The following is a 16,091-nucleotide window of genomic DNA, read 5'->3' on the forward strand; positions in this document are numbered from 1 at the left end:
ACATCACATACCACTTCCAGTACCAGAATAGCTAGCAAAACACTTTAGAAGCCAAAGTTCTGCAACAACTTGCATAGTACTCTAAAAATTGTGTTTAATACTGATCTGTTCTGTTTGAGTTTTGTATAATAGTTATCTGTTTAAGCAAGTCACCTACAAAATACAATTTTTTTTTTCTTCTTGTCACCAATGCTTTTTCTAATGAATACTGAGTCTTTTTTTTCATCTCTCACCCTTAAAGAAGGATGTGGCAAGATATAACCTCTGTAACAGCACAAGTTTGATAAGTTACCTATAGCATCTCTTTTTTCAGCCAAACAGAAAGACTTGTAAAATCACTATTACAATTAAGATATAATCTGCCACCTTGAAAGAGCATGACCCTACTAATCCCCATACTGTATACCTTAAAATTCGTCCAGTATCTTATTTTTGAAGCCAGTTTTAAATACTTTAGGGAGCAAATAAAGACTGAAAATCAGAAGTTTACAATTTATAAAACCTCTAAATAAACATTAGGTATTTTAGGTAAGCAATAAACATTCTGCAATTACATCTGCTTCCTCTGTTGAAATACTCCCTAGTGGTTCATATGCCACTTGGCTTCCAGATGAGTTCTCAAAACAGGGATGACATGTAGTTAAACAGTGTCCAGAACCTAATTTTAGTCTTAGAGGCATAGACATGTGGATAGGGATTTAATTCAGCTGCTTTGAGAAGCAGGAAGTAATGGAGCACATCTGGGCTGTATGCCAAAAGAAGTATTAACCAGTGAGATCCACCTAATGAAAAACAGCAGGTCCCAGAACCCCTTATCCATAGACCCACTTTGCTTACTCTGTTTTCACTTGCCTAACCCCAGCCACAGCCTCATTCCCACCCCTTACTGCTTCTCATCAAGTTTCAGTTGCTTTGGTCCCAGGCTCACCTCACTCAAGCCTCCCTTTGGGGTCCCTATTCATGCTGCTCTTGCCAAACCCACTTCTCTGCAAAGCCTCCATGTTCTCACTGCAGTCCTTTCTACTTCCCTCTTCCCACTCTTGCTCCCTCTACATCTTCACTCTGCTTTACAAACACCATAAACCTCCCTTTCCTGTCAGGCTTCACTCTGTGCACAATTGCCCTCACTGCCAAGATAAGCTACTGAAAGGGGTAGGGGGGAAACAAACAGATTTGTGAGACAACAGGCAGTCTGGAATAATTAAGTCCTCAAAATACTCAGATACCTTTTGTGGAAATTTCAAAGACAACATATTTAAGACAAAAGTATTTATCAGAGTCTGGATACAGGCACCACCTAAAATACAGTTAAATCCAAATCTGAACTGGAATTTCCCAGTTCAGGCTCCTCTCAGCCTTTGAATTTCATGTAAGCACAGAACAAGATGACAAGAGAAAAGTCATTACCACAATGTATGCACAGCACTGACAACTTGCAGCAATGCATTTTGTTGTACAATTCTGCTGAACTTAGAGTGTATGAATAGATCCACATTAAGTTGTACAAGCTGTTAATAGTGACAAACACACTCTCATTTACTAAAATCTTTCATCTTTCCCCCCCCTCCATCAGGACTGTGTTTCCAGCAACAACCAGGATAGAAGATTAAGAAAAAATACTGCAGACGGAGTAGCAATGGTAAAGCAGAGCAATTCATTACACCTACCTGAAAGTGTGCCCACTAAGCTTCAGAGCACAGACAGAAGGCCAAGCAGCATAATGTTTGCAATAAAAGATCAAAAGAAAGGTGAAGAAATTAATTCCATCAGGCTCCATAAACGGAGGAAAAGATTTATAATTAAGAAGAGCCCAATTCTGATTTCCATGAACAGCTCCATTCTCAACCTGCCCACGCTTAAATCTGAGGACAGAAACAACAAGTGGAAAAGTCTCTATCAGATCCAAAGAGAAAGAAAGCGGATAATGAGGGAAACTTGTTCTAAATACAAGAGTAATAATAGAAGAATAATCACTCCTTATCATGTTTCTAGAATATTTGTAGAAGATAAATATAGAGTTTTATACTGTGAAGTACCAAAAGCCGGCTGCTCTAACTGGAAACGTGTGCTCATGGTTCTTAATGGGCTGGCTTCTTCCACAAAAGATATACAGCACAACACAGTGCACTATGGAAACTATTTAAAGAGGCTGGATGGGTTTGATCACAAAGGAATTTATCATAGGCTCAACACTTACACGAAGATGCTTTTTATTCGTGAACCTTTTGAAAAGCTGGTATCTGCATTTCGGGACAAGTTTGAACATCCAAACAATTACTACCACCCAGTTTTTGGAAAAGCCATCATTTCCAGATACCGTGTCAATGCCACCAAAGAAGCATTAAGGACAGGCTCTGGAGTCAAATTTAAAGAGTTCATTCAATATCTCCTGGATGTACATAGGCCAGTGGGTATGGATATTCACTGGGATCACGTCAATAGGCTTTGCAGCCCATGTTTAATAGACTACGACTTTGTTGGGAAATTTGAAAGTATGGAAGAAGATGCAAACTTTTTCTTGCACTTAATTGGTGCTCCACAAAATTTAACTTTCCCCAAGTTTAAAGATAGGCACTCCAATGAAGAAAGAACTACCACTAAAATTACACAACAGTATTTTGCAGAGCTTTCTCCTTCTCAACGACAACAAAGCTATGACTTTTACTATATGGATTATTTGATGTTTAACTACTCAAAACCTTTTGAAGATTTATATTGATTTGAGAGCTAGGACATTTCCACAGTCATATCAGTTGAATTGAATAACAAATCCAGGTGGCTTCTGTTTATATATACTTGTCTGTTAGTAAACAATTGTTTGAAGAACAGGAAAAAACCCAAAACAGAACATAAACAGCTAGTGATGTTTACACCTTCACCTTAATTGCCTCCTTTTTCAAATCATATTTTTTCTATAATTTCTCCATACGAAATGTATGTACATATATGTATGATATTATATGTCAGGGCTCCCAAATAAAGCACATAATTTTCCATGCTGGCATGGCCTGTGTTTGCACTGGGAGGATGGTTTGAAACTGGGGAAACACAGCTGACAATTCTACAATGGAGCCAGCATTTCAAGCTCTGAAAGTGACAGAGTAGCAAGAAAAAAAAAATACCCTGAGTAATATTTACAGCTTGTAGAAATCTGCAACACAAAGCCATATGCTAAACAGGCACTATGTAATTGAAGTTGTAGATTGTTATTTCCTGATATTCGTAAGTTAGTGAGGGAGGAAAAAGTCCATCACACTTACACTGTTCAAAAACACACTAGTGAAAACAACTAATACTTAATGACAATGTGAGTGCAGTATTAAACCGGATGTTGGAATTCAGAGTGAGGTCATGTTCTCCCCCTTCAATATTTCCCTTATGGCACATCCATCTGCAAACAGATAAAATGCAGGTGAACATTTTCATCTTTATAAATGGTATTAATATTCTTTTAATCCTTTGCATTAACATAAATCTCTGGTTTAATCTTCAGTTACCAGGAATATCAAATCTTTCCTTCATAATAACAAGCAAGAATAAACGCAACTTCCTGCCCAACAGGGTAGTTCTTTTCATTGCTGCAAAAAATTTGCACTCGTTTATTCCAGTAACAATTGGACCTGACTTACACACAAAAAATATTCCAGGTGTTTTAGTTCAGTTGTTCATTTTCTATACTTAACAGAAGGCTTTCTTTCATCTCTAGCAGAAGTCTCTTGTGAGAAACAAATACTGGACCTTCCACTGGTTTTGTAAATCTTCACATTAATTCTGTATACAGTATCCTTGTTTACATGTCATTTAACCACTCGAAATGATGATATTTAAATTGGCCATATCAGAACAAGTCTCAAACTCTGCCGCAATGTCAGACTTAAACTCCCCAGTAATTTCTAGAGTTTGTATTTTACAGCCAAGAATTCCACCACAACTGGCACTGTACAAACACCTAAGAAACAACACTTGTTTCAAGCGGTTTCATATTTACCAGTTCAGATCCAAAAAAGTTTACTCCTACAGATAGTTTCATGCATCACAAGTGTTGGCATCACAGTTTCCCCAGAAACATCCAGTATCTTTGGGGGGTTTTTAATTTTAATACAGAAAAAAATGTTTTAAAATACCTTATATTGAAAGCTTTACTGACAAATACTTCACACATCCGACATCAGACTTGCATTTTTTGTTCAGAGAAAAACTGTTTGCATTAGAAAGGTAATGTAGAACTTACCTTGTTCCATGAAACTGGTTACCATTCCCGGTCTGCCCAAGCTGCTCATCACTGCCTTGCTACTGCAGCTAACCATCTACCCCACCTTCCCACCCCCTCAGATGCTTGTTGATCTGCTCACATGACTAGGGAACAGCCTTTTTATTCAAAATAATTTTTCTGCTAGGCCAGCTCAGATCAGCAGTAACAGGCGGGGGGCTATTCACCTGGGCTGCTCTGCCAACAGGTAAGCATGGCAGATAACCTCACTCAACAGGTCACACTCAGGAATATCCAGGGGAAAACAAGGCACAATAATCACTTCCTAGTGCAGACAGAGGAGAACATCGATTCTGATAGTGGTGGGATTTATTGGGGGGGTGGGGTGGGGGGGAGGCATAGTCAAGACCACTACTAGGAATTTGAGTTATGCCATCCTTAGCATTTAATGATATTAAGTGCTCTAAGACGTGACAGTACTCTAATTGATGCAATTAATTTTCCTGTAGTTACAGAAGTCACAAATAGTCACCAACACAAGGAAAGGATATACTAAATATTGGAGCCCTCATGGCTTCTTTTTCAGGGCCTGATCTTGCAAGCAGGTCAGTGTACCAGGGCACAGTGTGTTATCACTGCTCCTGCAGGCTGGTGCTGAACTCATTCAGGTCACCCGGTGAACTTCCATTGAGAGCAGAATCTCAGTTCACCTTATTGCAGCACCATCACAGCAGAAGAGAACATGCAGACCCATAGGTTAGCTCTGATGCGACCAGAGTAAGGCTGGGTATCATTTGTATTCAGACCTCTGCCAGTTTTAGAGAGCTCTAAGGGAAAGAGATTAAAGAACTTAACCCTACGGCCAGATTCACATTGAAGACCTGACTTTCTCCTTCCTCCTCCTCCCTCACCACAGTTCCTTTTCGGCTTAATCTACATACACACATAAATTGATAGAGCCACAAGGTCATGTTTACATCTTAAAGACTATGTTGGTACAGTCACACATTGCTAAAGTGTTCACTGTATGAGTGGAAAAAAATACCAGCAAAATTGCACTTCTAATTGTATCAAATTGGTGTTTTTCCTACCACTACGCCCCCCCAACCTGTTTTGATTAAAACCCTTTACTACTCCAATAAAAGCTAATGACAGGGGAATAACATTTTTAATGATGAAGATGAAGACTTCGGCAGGGTTTTATTTTGTCTGGGGTAACAAGCATTCTTTAAACAAAGACTGCTAAATAAATGATTTGCGTGTTTATGACAAACTGTATATGGCACAGTAGCATCTGTTTTACAGTATCTCAAGGAAGACAAGCATCCTTCTAAATACTTGAATGTACTGAATACTGGCTAGTTGCATTAATTTGGCTTTATTACTTTCATCACTTACTCCCTACTGACTAGTAGAAACAAGGCAAGAAATGGTTTCAAAGAAAAAAAAAAAAAATCAGATCTGTAAAGGTATATATTTTAAAGCCAGAAGAGATGTATTATCTTGAACAAAAAAGCTAAGGCAACAGACAAGTAAACTAATATTTTCATATCAATCAAAAGGTTTAAATAAAAAGCAACAATTTTAACTAGATGGTGTTAAGTTTTCAGACTGCTCATTTCCCTTTGGATTATCTTGCCTTTCTTTCCCACATATAAAATCTTGACATTTTCATTTTTGATAATGCAATTGAACTTTTTTCAGAGTTCTTCATTCTGAACTTTTTCCCCATATTTTATCCTTCTCTTGATATGGAAATTTATATTCAATTTCATATGGAAAGTGCAAATTCAATATTTTGTACAAAAAGATCCTATTTTCAGACAAACAGCCTAGCTCAGAGGTCAGCCGAGGTAGACATCTTGCATTGCTATAAAAATCATTTTGTCAATCCAATTGTTCTTTTAATTCTTCTTGATGTATCTTAGATGAGAGGTGAATTGTTACTATTGGGCTGCTTATAGAACTGTACTCCTAGCTCTCACCTTAAAATTTTTCAATGTTTTTACTCCCAATCCTTTTCTGCCCTACCTCTCTACTTACAACTTCCATTGTCTAAGGACTTTGTCCACCCTAGAATTAATAACTACAAATAGCTCACGTGCTGACAGCAAACTGCCCCAGCATCTTCCCTCCCCACACAGGTTAAACAAACCTGCCTCCCAGCTTCATAAATTCATTCTTAGGTTGCTTCCAGTACTGGAGATACTTCACTTGATTCTAGCTGGGGCAGCTCTCCATTACTCCTGATATATTGAAAACTTCTAAAAATCTGTAATTCCCATTTTAGGATTTCAGCGACCAGCACATTAAGAATAAAATGTTCACAGTAACAATTCAGGAGTAAGGACCCAGCTAAAGCAGTCACAGAAGCTGAGGTATGAAAGCACTGAAACACCAACAGATCAGAATCTTAGACCTTATGCCTCAAAGCAGTCTAAAGCCTATAGCAGAAAAAGGAAAGGGGATTAACTCAGATACAAAAATAAGTTGTGTAAACTAAGTAGGTGTTACCTGAATAAATCAGTAACAGAGCATTTTTAAGAGGCAAGACTATCATCTAAACGAAGCCCAATTTGTTAGCCAGCTTTTGCTGTCCTGGCACTGCAAGCTGCCAGCTGCAGTTCTGTCACTCCATAGGTACTTCAACACGAGAATGACACTAACCAGTCACCATGCCCAGAACACAGCCAAGTGAAACATACCCAACAGTGCAACAGTGCAATATGCAGTTTATTATCTGGCTTTGCAAAGTCTGAAACTGAAAACAGCGATCACTTTTTAATTAAGGGATAATTTAAGAACTTGACATTGGGATGCTCTGTACATAAAGTTCATGAGGATATGAACAAAGTCATCTCCTTTGAGACATTCGTGTGCTTAAAAAAGTTATCCTTGTAATGTGCACAAATTGAGTGATGGCAATTTGCAGATTTTTGTAGTGTGGGGGACTTTTATAATACAACAGATATTTACTATGGTCGACCTCATACCAGTACTGTCAGTTTATGGGGGTTTATGCCTCTAAAAATAAAAAAGAATCAAGAGATTAAAGTGCATTTTCTTAACTCCTTACGTCCATAACTTTTCAGAATTTGCATGATGGGGTTCCAACACTTCTTCCATAATAATCACCAATATTTGAGCACATCAGACTGCACAATATCAAAAGTGAAGATGGATTGAGAATAGGAGATCACCTTTTTTGCCACAATCTGGTTTATTGGTTTACAGCTTATCTTCATAATGATTGAAGTAAAGAGTTTTTAAAGTTTTTTAAATGTAGGTACTGAGTTCTGGTGGCTCCATTTACACACACACACACACACACACACACCCCCACACACACCCCAGCCTCATTTGAGCAACTTCTGGAGCAAAAAGTCCACTCTTTGGATGATCAAACAGTATCTTTTTTTGAGAGATCCACAGAGTAAGAAAGAGATCCACATACATGAACCGCATGTACACCACAGTACATGAATTTAATCCTTAGTTTCTTTGCGCTACCTCTCCCATTTGGGTAACACCATTGCTGACAGTAGAAGCAAGAGCACACCTATCACAAATCCATGTATAATTATCTACTTATATACAACCATATAAAGTACCTAGAAAAAAATCTGTGCAAATAGCATTATACATACCAAGGTATCTATTAACAGCAAGATTTTAATATAAGAACTCACAAATGCATGGGGGGAGACAATCCCACGAAGATTAACTGTAAAACCAATACAAGGAATATAAAACATAATGCACTGTCTTTTAAATATTTGTTCTTGGTTTCTTTGCACAATAATATGAATTAATTAGGCCAACTCAAATGGTACCACATTATCTGGAATTACCAGATAAAAACTGGAAAAGGGTTTTTTTTGTTGTTGTTGTTTTGCTTAATTATTATTGCTTTATTATTGACATAAGTTGCCTTAAATCACCGAGTTGACATTCTTTTTCTACCCCCAACAAGAAATCACACAGGTAGCTGGGCATGGTCCAGCCAACCATCTGGATGAGAAACATAACTGTACAAATCTCAGCCTGATCTGTTCATTTTAATTTCAGTGATACCAGAACAACAACACCTGCATGCAGCAGTAGTTTGTTTTCAGAGCACAACATGAGACAAGGCAGAGCACAGCCTGTTTGAGCTGATACTGCTTCAAGGGATTATTTTCAGGTTGGCATTGTTATTTGTGGTGACTTCAAAGCCTCAGCATGCACCTGCGCACTCTTGAACAATGACTTGGGAAGTGTCCCAAGCTTCATATGGCAAGATGCATGTAACTAATTTTCATCCCAAGACAACAGCTACTGGTTAAGAAGGGCCAGCAATTTTCTTAGCTTTTGTCAATGGAACCTAGCAGACGAGCCTGTAAACAAACATCTCTAATGGCTTCCAGCATGATACTGCTGCAAGAATGCACTGGAGTCAAGTACAAGAGAGTGAGATTTTACATTAGCTATACCAGTGACAGCTGATACTTACCACTGGTAAGTTACTTTTGCCAAAATTGCTCAGAACCATCCATTCAAATATAGGTGTCCAGAATTAAACATGCAGTTAGACTCACAGTGGATTCAAGTTTTAAGAATGGCAGACACTCACCTGTTTCACACTTCAATTTAATCCTGAAGTATGTGAAAGCATAATGCATAATGCATCACTTGAGCAGTAAGGGCAAGACAGTATAGAACATACTGACACGGAATGGGAAAACAGACATGATTAAGCCTTTCTCACTGCCACCAAGCTATTTGGTTAATGTATTATGAAGCAATTGATACAGTTAGTTGTGACTCATGCTAGAGAATAAGAATAATGTTTGCTTTATGACTAGCCTAATAGAAACATTCAGCCTCATAAAAATATTTTCTGATCTGGTTTAATTAAGAACTCCAAATATTTAGTTTAAAAATAACACTTTGTGAAGTTCTATGTATACACACAACTCAGTGGACAATTAACTTGCAGGTAGCAAGGAGCATACATACATAACACCTTCTACATGGGCAAATCTTTTAAGTGTCATTTTCCAGGCAGTTTGTGCCACAGTGATTTTTACCCAGTTGCATGAATAAGCTCTTTCAAAATTCTGCCATCCATTGCCATTTTTGCCGCCAACTTCTTTTTTTAACAGAAGGCACACATTTAACAGAATTGCAGTGGAGGTCAAGTTTTCCATTATGTACCTATCTTGTATGAGACCTGAATTCTTCTGTTTAAATTCAGCTATTTACAGTGGTGCTGGCCCTATGTTTCACATTCAGTTTTACAGGACTCTCTATCAGTGATCTTTTCTAGCAGTGTCATCATTTTTTCCTGGAGCTTAAAATTATGCTGTCAAGTTATGAAAAATGAAAGAGTCTTTCACAATCCAACTTTTCCAGTTACTTTCCCAATCTGGGATTCCTGTCCAGGTTTATTTTCACTTGGTACAGGAAATTTCCTCTCAACATATCCAAACATAAGTAATGTCACCAGCTGCAAAAGGTGTTAAGATTATGTTCAAGCAGAGGGAACAGCAGCATGGGAAGCAATGACCTAAGGCGACTGCACTAAGAGCTTGTCCCAATCCATTAAACACTAGTGGAGGTGGCTTCTTTCCTAAGAAATGAAAGCTCCAGGCTACAGTTCACCTTCAAATTCATAGATACAGACTAATGTACATTATGATCACAAGAAAAAGTTATTTTTTTTACTGCATCCAGTCAGTATAACCCTTTCTGGGTACCATGATGTAGCCACAGAGAAGCCACGCGAAGGTGATGCCAGCCTACATATAAATACATATACTGAAGACCACAGGGCACAGTTTTAGCTGTCTATTTCTATAAAGTGTCAAATAGCTGACCTGTTTCTACAGTATTCATTCACAACAACACTCCTACACCTAGTAGTAGTCAGGTATGCTAATGCTTAGGGCAGGTAACTGGGAGATTTGGCCTACTATTTATCTGTTATCTGACTGTTTTGGGTCTGATTCCCTAGAATTGCTCTGCTTATCTTTCCCCATCTCTGGTGGGGAAGAAAATTCAAGAATGATATAATCTTTAATGTTTTTCATTGCATTTCACTTACTGATCTCAAATTCATTTTTAATTCACCTATAGCAATATATAATGGAAAGGGGTTTAGCCTGATTTTTCTTTTCCCCACCAAGACACCTCCTTTCCTATCAGATTTTTTTTTTTTAATACTACCAAAAAAAAAGCCATAGTCACTACAGCACAGGTAATCTGGCCAATAAAACAGACAATGTGACAGTGCAAGAGGCTACAATATTTATATCGTCTCACATTATATTTCTCCACTGAAATCCATACAGACATGAATCCTGCTCAAGTGACACACTGTGTACTCATCAAGGTGATATTGTCTTTATAAATCAGGCATACAGTAACCATTTCAAGCAGTGTGGAAAATGTGGCAGACATATGAGATGGGTTATGAGTCTGACAATTTATCTGTGCAAAAAAGGAGGGTGTTTTCATTATCTAAAATAAAACTGAGAACTTCATTAGATCATCCCACCAAAATTGAACGTCAGGTTTATATTACAGTCTACAAAGCACACAGCAGCTGGTAATTATCAAAAACATTTTACCTTGGAGGTCTTTCATAGGGAGTTTCAAAATTAACCAGAATAAAAAGCTAAGCTTGCCATATTTGGCCAAAATATACAGCTTATAAACATTCAAAAATGAACATGCACAGATGTAAAATCAATTTTAGAAAAAGTCAGAAAATAAGTGGATGATATATACATTCTGAAACTATATATATATATATATATGATTACAGAAAGGAGAAAGCAAGGCAAGTAAATATGAGAGCAATGAAATTCCAGTAAATTGTGTTAAAACACAACCACTACATATTTTCATTTAATTTCTGCACCACTGATTCCAAAATAGCATCATGACACCCACTGAAACATTTTGCCCAATCCCAACTGGAACACCACTACCCAGTTGTTCTGGGGTAACCATGAGTTGAGCACAAAAGCAGCTTGCTAAAGCTGTATCTGAGCAAGGCAATGGTGAAGAACATAAGAAACAAAGTAATTTGATCAGTGCCAGAATGACAGAAAGTTGAGTCCACTTGTTAACAGTCAAGATAAACAGGCGGCAGATTGCTGGGCTGTCCTGTGCAGTCAAGGCTGAGTCAATACTAAAGATCACACTCTCATCTTTGATTAGCAAGACAACACTGAAGACAAAACTTGACTCATGTCAGAGCTGGTACATACTTAAAAGTGGTAACACTCTGATGAAATGGATTTCCAAATCAATTAGTTTTCACTGGTATCTGGACATTCTGGTTAAGTTAAAGAGCTTTGTATTGACTCAAAATTTAATTCAGTGACAAATGAGTTTAGTTGAATCCTTGCCTCCTCCCACAGAAGATGCATTTTCAGTTGCCTTCTGCATGGTTGCATTGCCCAGTGAGGTCCCAAATAGTATATGCCATTTATCCATTTTTTCCTCTTTCACAAGGACCCAATTCTCCCCCACTATTCATTGTTCTAAACTATGAGAAATAAGTAATACCCAGAATTACAATAGAGACTGGTTTCAAACACATTTTCCCATTCCCTAGCTTCAACTCAGGAACCAGTTTCCTTACAGATATATCTGACAAGCAAAGCACCCTACAGTAACACCTTCCAAAATCCTGAGCTCCCAATCCAATTGGCTTTGAAGGCATTAACTCTTCTGTTCTGTTTCTGCAGTAAAAAGGAAGTACTGCCATGACTTGCTGTTTAAGGAGCATTGCCCACTCACAAGTCACACTGACTCTGTAGCAACCTGTAGGTGTTCAAGTCTCAAAAGTATCTTACTCTACTTTTCTTGTCTTCGAATCAGATTTTGTGTAGCCTTGCAGAGTATCTGCAACCAGAATGGTTTCAAACCAGATGTGTTTGTTTCTCACATATCAAAATCTCCTACCCCTCCTGAAATATCCATAAATAAATAGCACTGGGGAGAAACTACACTGCCCTCCCCAGCTAGTGGTCTGGCTTTAAGCGGTCTGAATCTTCTCGGCACTTTTTAAACGCATCTACATTTGGACTAACGCCTACCTTTTGCAGGTTTAGCATGCGGCATACATATCGTATGATGCGCAACAGACACATCTGCCAGTTTCGAAAATCTAACCTCTTAACATGGATTCACATTCTTCCTGAGAGTGATTAAAATCTGCAGATACACTCAGCCTCACTAATCCAAGTCTGTGGAAGAAATGCTAATGCAAATTCAAGTATATACATCCGCACTTCAGTTCTGCCTTCATTGACTGTTTGATTGGTAATTAAGGCATATATTTGGTTCCAGAGATATAGAAAAAACTCAAATCCCAAAGGAAGCCGTCGAATCTGAGCCCAAGGTTATTAATCATACTGCCTCTAATTGTATATAAAGTATCTTTAGTCCCTCAAAAATGTTTTTTTTTTAAATATTATGGGATTTAAATATGTCATAATATTCTGGGTATCTTGATTAGATCTCCTTTAATATACTGCCTCCGAATAATTTGTAATTTATTTAACACCACTATAAATCTCACAGAAATGAAGAACTCTTACTAATCATTAAGATTAAGCAGAATTTTTAGCCTGACTAGACTAGCAACAAAATTTGATAAGGGGAATTTTTTTTTTCTTAAACAGTGTTTTTTACTGTCTTCTTGTAATTAAAGTTTCAACCAAGGTCCCATTAGGCTGATACTGATCCCCCCTGTGAATCAGACAGACCCTCAAGTCTTCACATTTTCAGAGTTAAGTCTCACTGGTAACTAGCATCTGGGAAGGTTTTGACTAAATCAAGCAAGAACTCAATAAGATTAAAAGCCTAAAGAATTTTGCTCCTCATTGACATTTAAAAATTTTTCTACATCATTCCCCCGATCCAGCAAGATCACATGCCCTCACAAAACACCACACAGGCTACTTCACAAGGTTGACTGCAAGCAAAGGTAGGCTACAGTGGCTATAGGTGCCTCTGATTCTATAGGTCCCTCAAGATTCGGGCATAAAAATCAGCACAGTGAAAGTCAGGGAGGGCATAGAACCTGTGTCAAGCTACAGGGCAAAAGGAAAGGAAGGACTACACAGAACCCCTGGATGGAGGAAGAACTGGCTTGGGAGAAGCACTACAGGATCTGCCCAAGGGAGAACACACTACCTACACACTTGGGCAGCTGGGCCAGGACTGATCCTGCAGTGGAACTGCTTTATATGCATTCCTCTTACCTACAGAAGCTGTAGCAGGGGCATTCTTGCTTCTTTTATGGCTTCTATGCCCCTTACATCTTCGTAGTCCTTCCACAAGTGTCCCTACTTTGGTAAAAGCCACCCTCCTGCCTCTGGCTATACTACTGCCAAATTTTCTTTTCCAAACTATGATCATACATGTTCTCCGTGGGGCTTCATCCATTTGTCACCTTCTGATCCTGGCTTTCACAGTTTCTCCTCTGTGTTACCCTTATAGTTCCTATAAGAATCTCTCCCTTAGTCTTTCCCCCTCCCCTCAATGTGCCAGACTGCAAGACCTAATTCAGGCTTTCAGACGCTCTCCTTCACGGTAATGCCATTTTAGAACTGACTGGACTACTGGTCTACTAGATCACCCAAATCATCTTCCTCCATTCCCTATTTCATTCACTTTCTCCCCCTTACAGCTTATCTGTAGTTGCTAAGCATAGATATTTGCATATCTATAAATAAGCATATATTTGCCATCTTCCAAGTATTGCTTAAGCTGAGCTTCCTCAGGATGCATAAAATCCCTCTTCCCAATACTTGTTTCTCTCCACAAATCCAGAAGACTAGCCCACAAACGAAAGGATGGGCAAGAAGGAAGATCTACTGAAAGGCTAAATGGATAATCAAAGCCTCAAACTCACAACATAGATGAGGTCAGTCTTGTCTACCCAAAGTCTTTAACTGGATTAAAGACAGTTGTACAGTCCATCCAGAGGTATGGGTAGTCAATGCCAGAGAGATGTATTTCTTTAAGAAAGGGATCCCCAGATGCAGGCAATGAAAGCCTTGCTGTTACCTTAAATAAGCATAATAGCTCAGTGCATGACTTTTTTCATGCTTTTACCAAACACACCTCAAAACAAGCATTAACTTTGATCAAAGACAGCTTTTAAGCAAGCATTAGAATAAAAAGGACACTGTACCTTTTACCTTACCATAACAGTGTGAGATCTTCTGATATTTACCATAAAACAGAAACAACAGTGTATATAGCATTTAATCAGCTGCAGAGTTCACCAATACCAGTTTTGTGTGTTAGTTTTTTTCTGCTCAAAAGAACTGAAAAAACTAACAGCATTGTAGCACAGCCAGTCAAGACAAAGGGATAGTAAATCAAAGCACCAAATGGAGAAGAGGTAGAAATCCACACATACCAGCTCTACATTCAAAGTTACCTTCCTGCTTAGTAAAAGGTTTTCCTTTTCATTCCCTTCTGAAGCATTCAATATAGCTCAGTGCCAAAGGCAAGATTTCATACTCAGTAGAAGAACAATTCTGATGTTCTATGGGAAGTCTTATATAGCTTGTCCCAGTATATTTCTCTTGCATCCTACTGCCTGCAGCCTTAAGGAACAGGGACATTTTATTACATAGGTGATCTGGTGACAGAAAGGTATAAACTATTCATGTAAAACATCTTGCTGCAGTTTTAATATCTGCAGACTCCCATGGTCTAGTTTTGGGGAGGATAAGGTATCTTGATAGAAAAAGAATAAGATCTAATTAAATTCCTTAACCAAAAGTATTTAAGTTATGACACTTCCTGCTGCAGGTACTCAATAGACCTATTATCCAAGAAAAGCAATTTTTTTTTTTTAAATAGTCTGTTCTTTCAGAAAGAATTGAATGAAAGAAGATGCTGCCTTCATTTAGAAGTACAATGCTAAGCACAAGAAGCTTAAGTAACTCCTGATCACAGAATGCTGAACTGCTTCAAAGATCAAGTTATTACTGGAAGGATCATTTGAAATAGGATTGACAATGTAGTAAAAAGGTAAGCAGCTCAATTAGTTCTTCAAAGATAAAAGTTGTCACAATGAAGTTTGTCAGAGATCCAAACTCTCAAAACTATCTAGGGGCACCAAGGCAAAAGCCATCCCAGCAAGAAACTACTTGTTTCTCTGTGGCCAGAATATCACTCTAAAGAAGCGTCACTGTCCCCAGCATGGTCCCCCAAGTACAGCAGTTCTTATACACCACACAGCATTTCACACACAGTGTCAGTGAAAATGTCAGAGAAGTTTTGCAAATGGCCACAGATGGTGCAAGGCCACTTGAACAATGAATTTATTGTAAATAAGAAAATGGTCACACAAATTTAGTACCCAAGCTATTGCTCAGACTTGAACTGTCATTAATCCTTTGCACGACACTATAAATGGATGCATAGGAAGTCCATCAGAGCTTTTCATAACTTAACGATCAACACTTCATATGAGACAGATTAAAAGTACTGGCAATTAACCACAACAGCGACATGGTACACTCCAGTAGAAAGCCACCTAGTAGTCAGCTCTGTGTTTGACCACTTATGTTTTCAAGTACCATATAAATCCACTTTAGAATGGTGAGAAAGAAGAACAAGCCAAACCTTCATATTTCTCAATAGGAGGTACCTAATCAATCCTCCAGGATGCATCTCTCAAAATGCATTACCATCTTCCTACTGCAATCTTTTACTCCTCTGTCATTCAACCTTATGAAACAAAAGGCCCATCCAAAGTAAGAACAGGAAAATGCACCTGACAAATTAAGATATTTTATTTATCCATATAGAACTCACCACATTGTAAGACAGCTACTACCTTAGCCCTGTCATTTCCACTTAA

At 38.2% G+C, this 16,091-nt stretch overlaps 1 protein-coding gene and 1 long non-coding RNA gene across 2 annotated transcripts in view; one reads left to right on the plus strand and one right to left on the minus strand.

The window, feature by feature from the left end:
- The window catches only part of CHST8 (carbohydrate sulfotransferase 8), a 141,669-nt gene extending 138,895 nt beyond the window's left edge, over positions 1 to 2,774 (plus strand). The window contains exon 3 of the mRNA XM_075510772.1: positions 1,574 to 2,774. Within this exon, the coding sequence (XP_075366887.1) occupies positions 1,574 to 2,719 (1,146 nt within the window). The 3' untranslated portion in view covers positions 2,720 to 2,774. The remainder of the gene's footprint in view (positions 1 to 1,573) is intronic.
- LOC142413990 (uncharacterized) overlaps positions 1 to 16,091 on the minus strand; it is a 176,807-nt gene that overhangs the window by 147,714 nt on the left and 13,002 nt on the right. The window lies entirely within an intron of this gene.

Source organism: Mycteria americana, chromosome 8, assembly GCF_035582795.1.
Source record: "Mycteria americana isolate JAX WOST 10 ecotype Jacksonville Zoo and Gardens chromosome 8, USCA_MyAme_1.0, whole genome shotgun sequence".
In the NCBI taxonomy this organism is placed as follows: Eukaryota; Metazoa; Chordata; class Aves; order Ciconiiformes; family Ciconiidae; genus Mycteria; species Mycteria americana.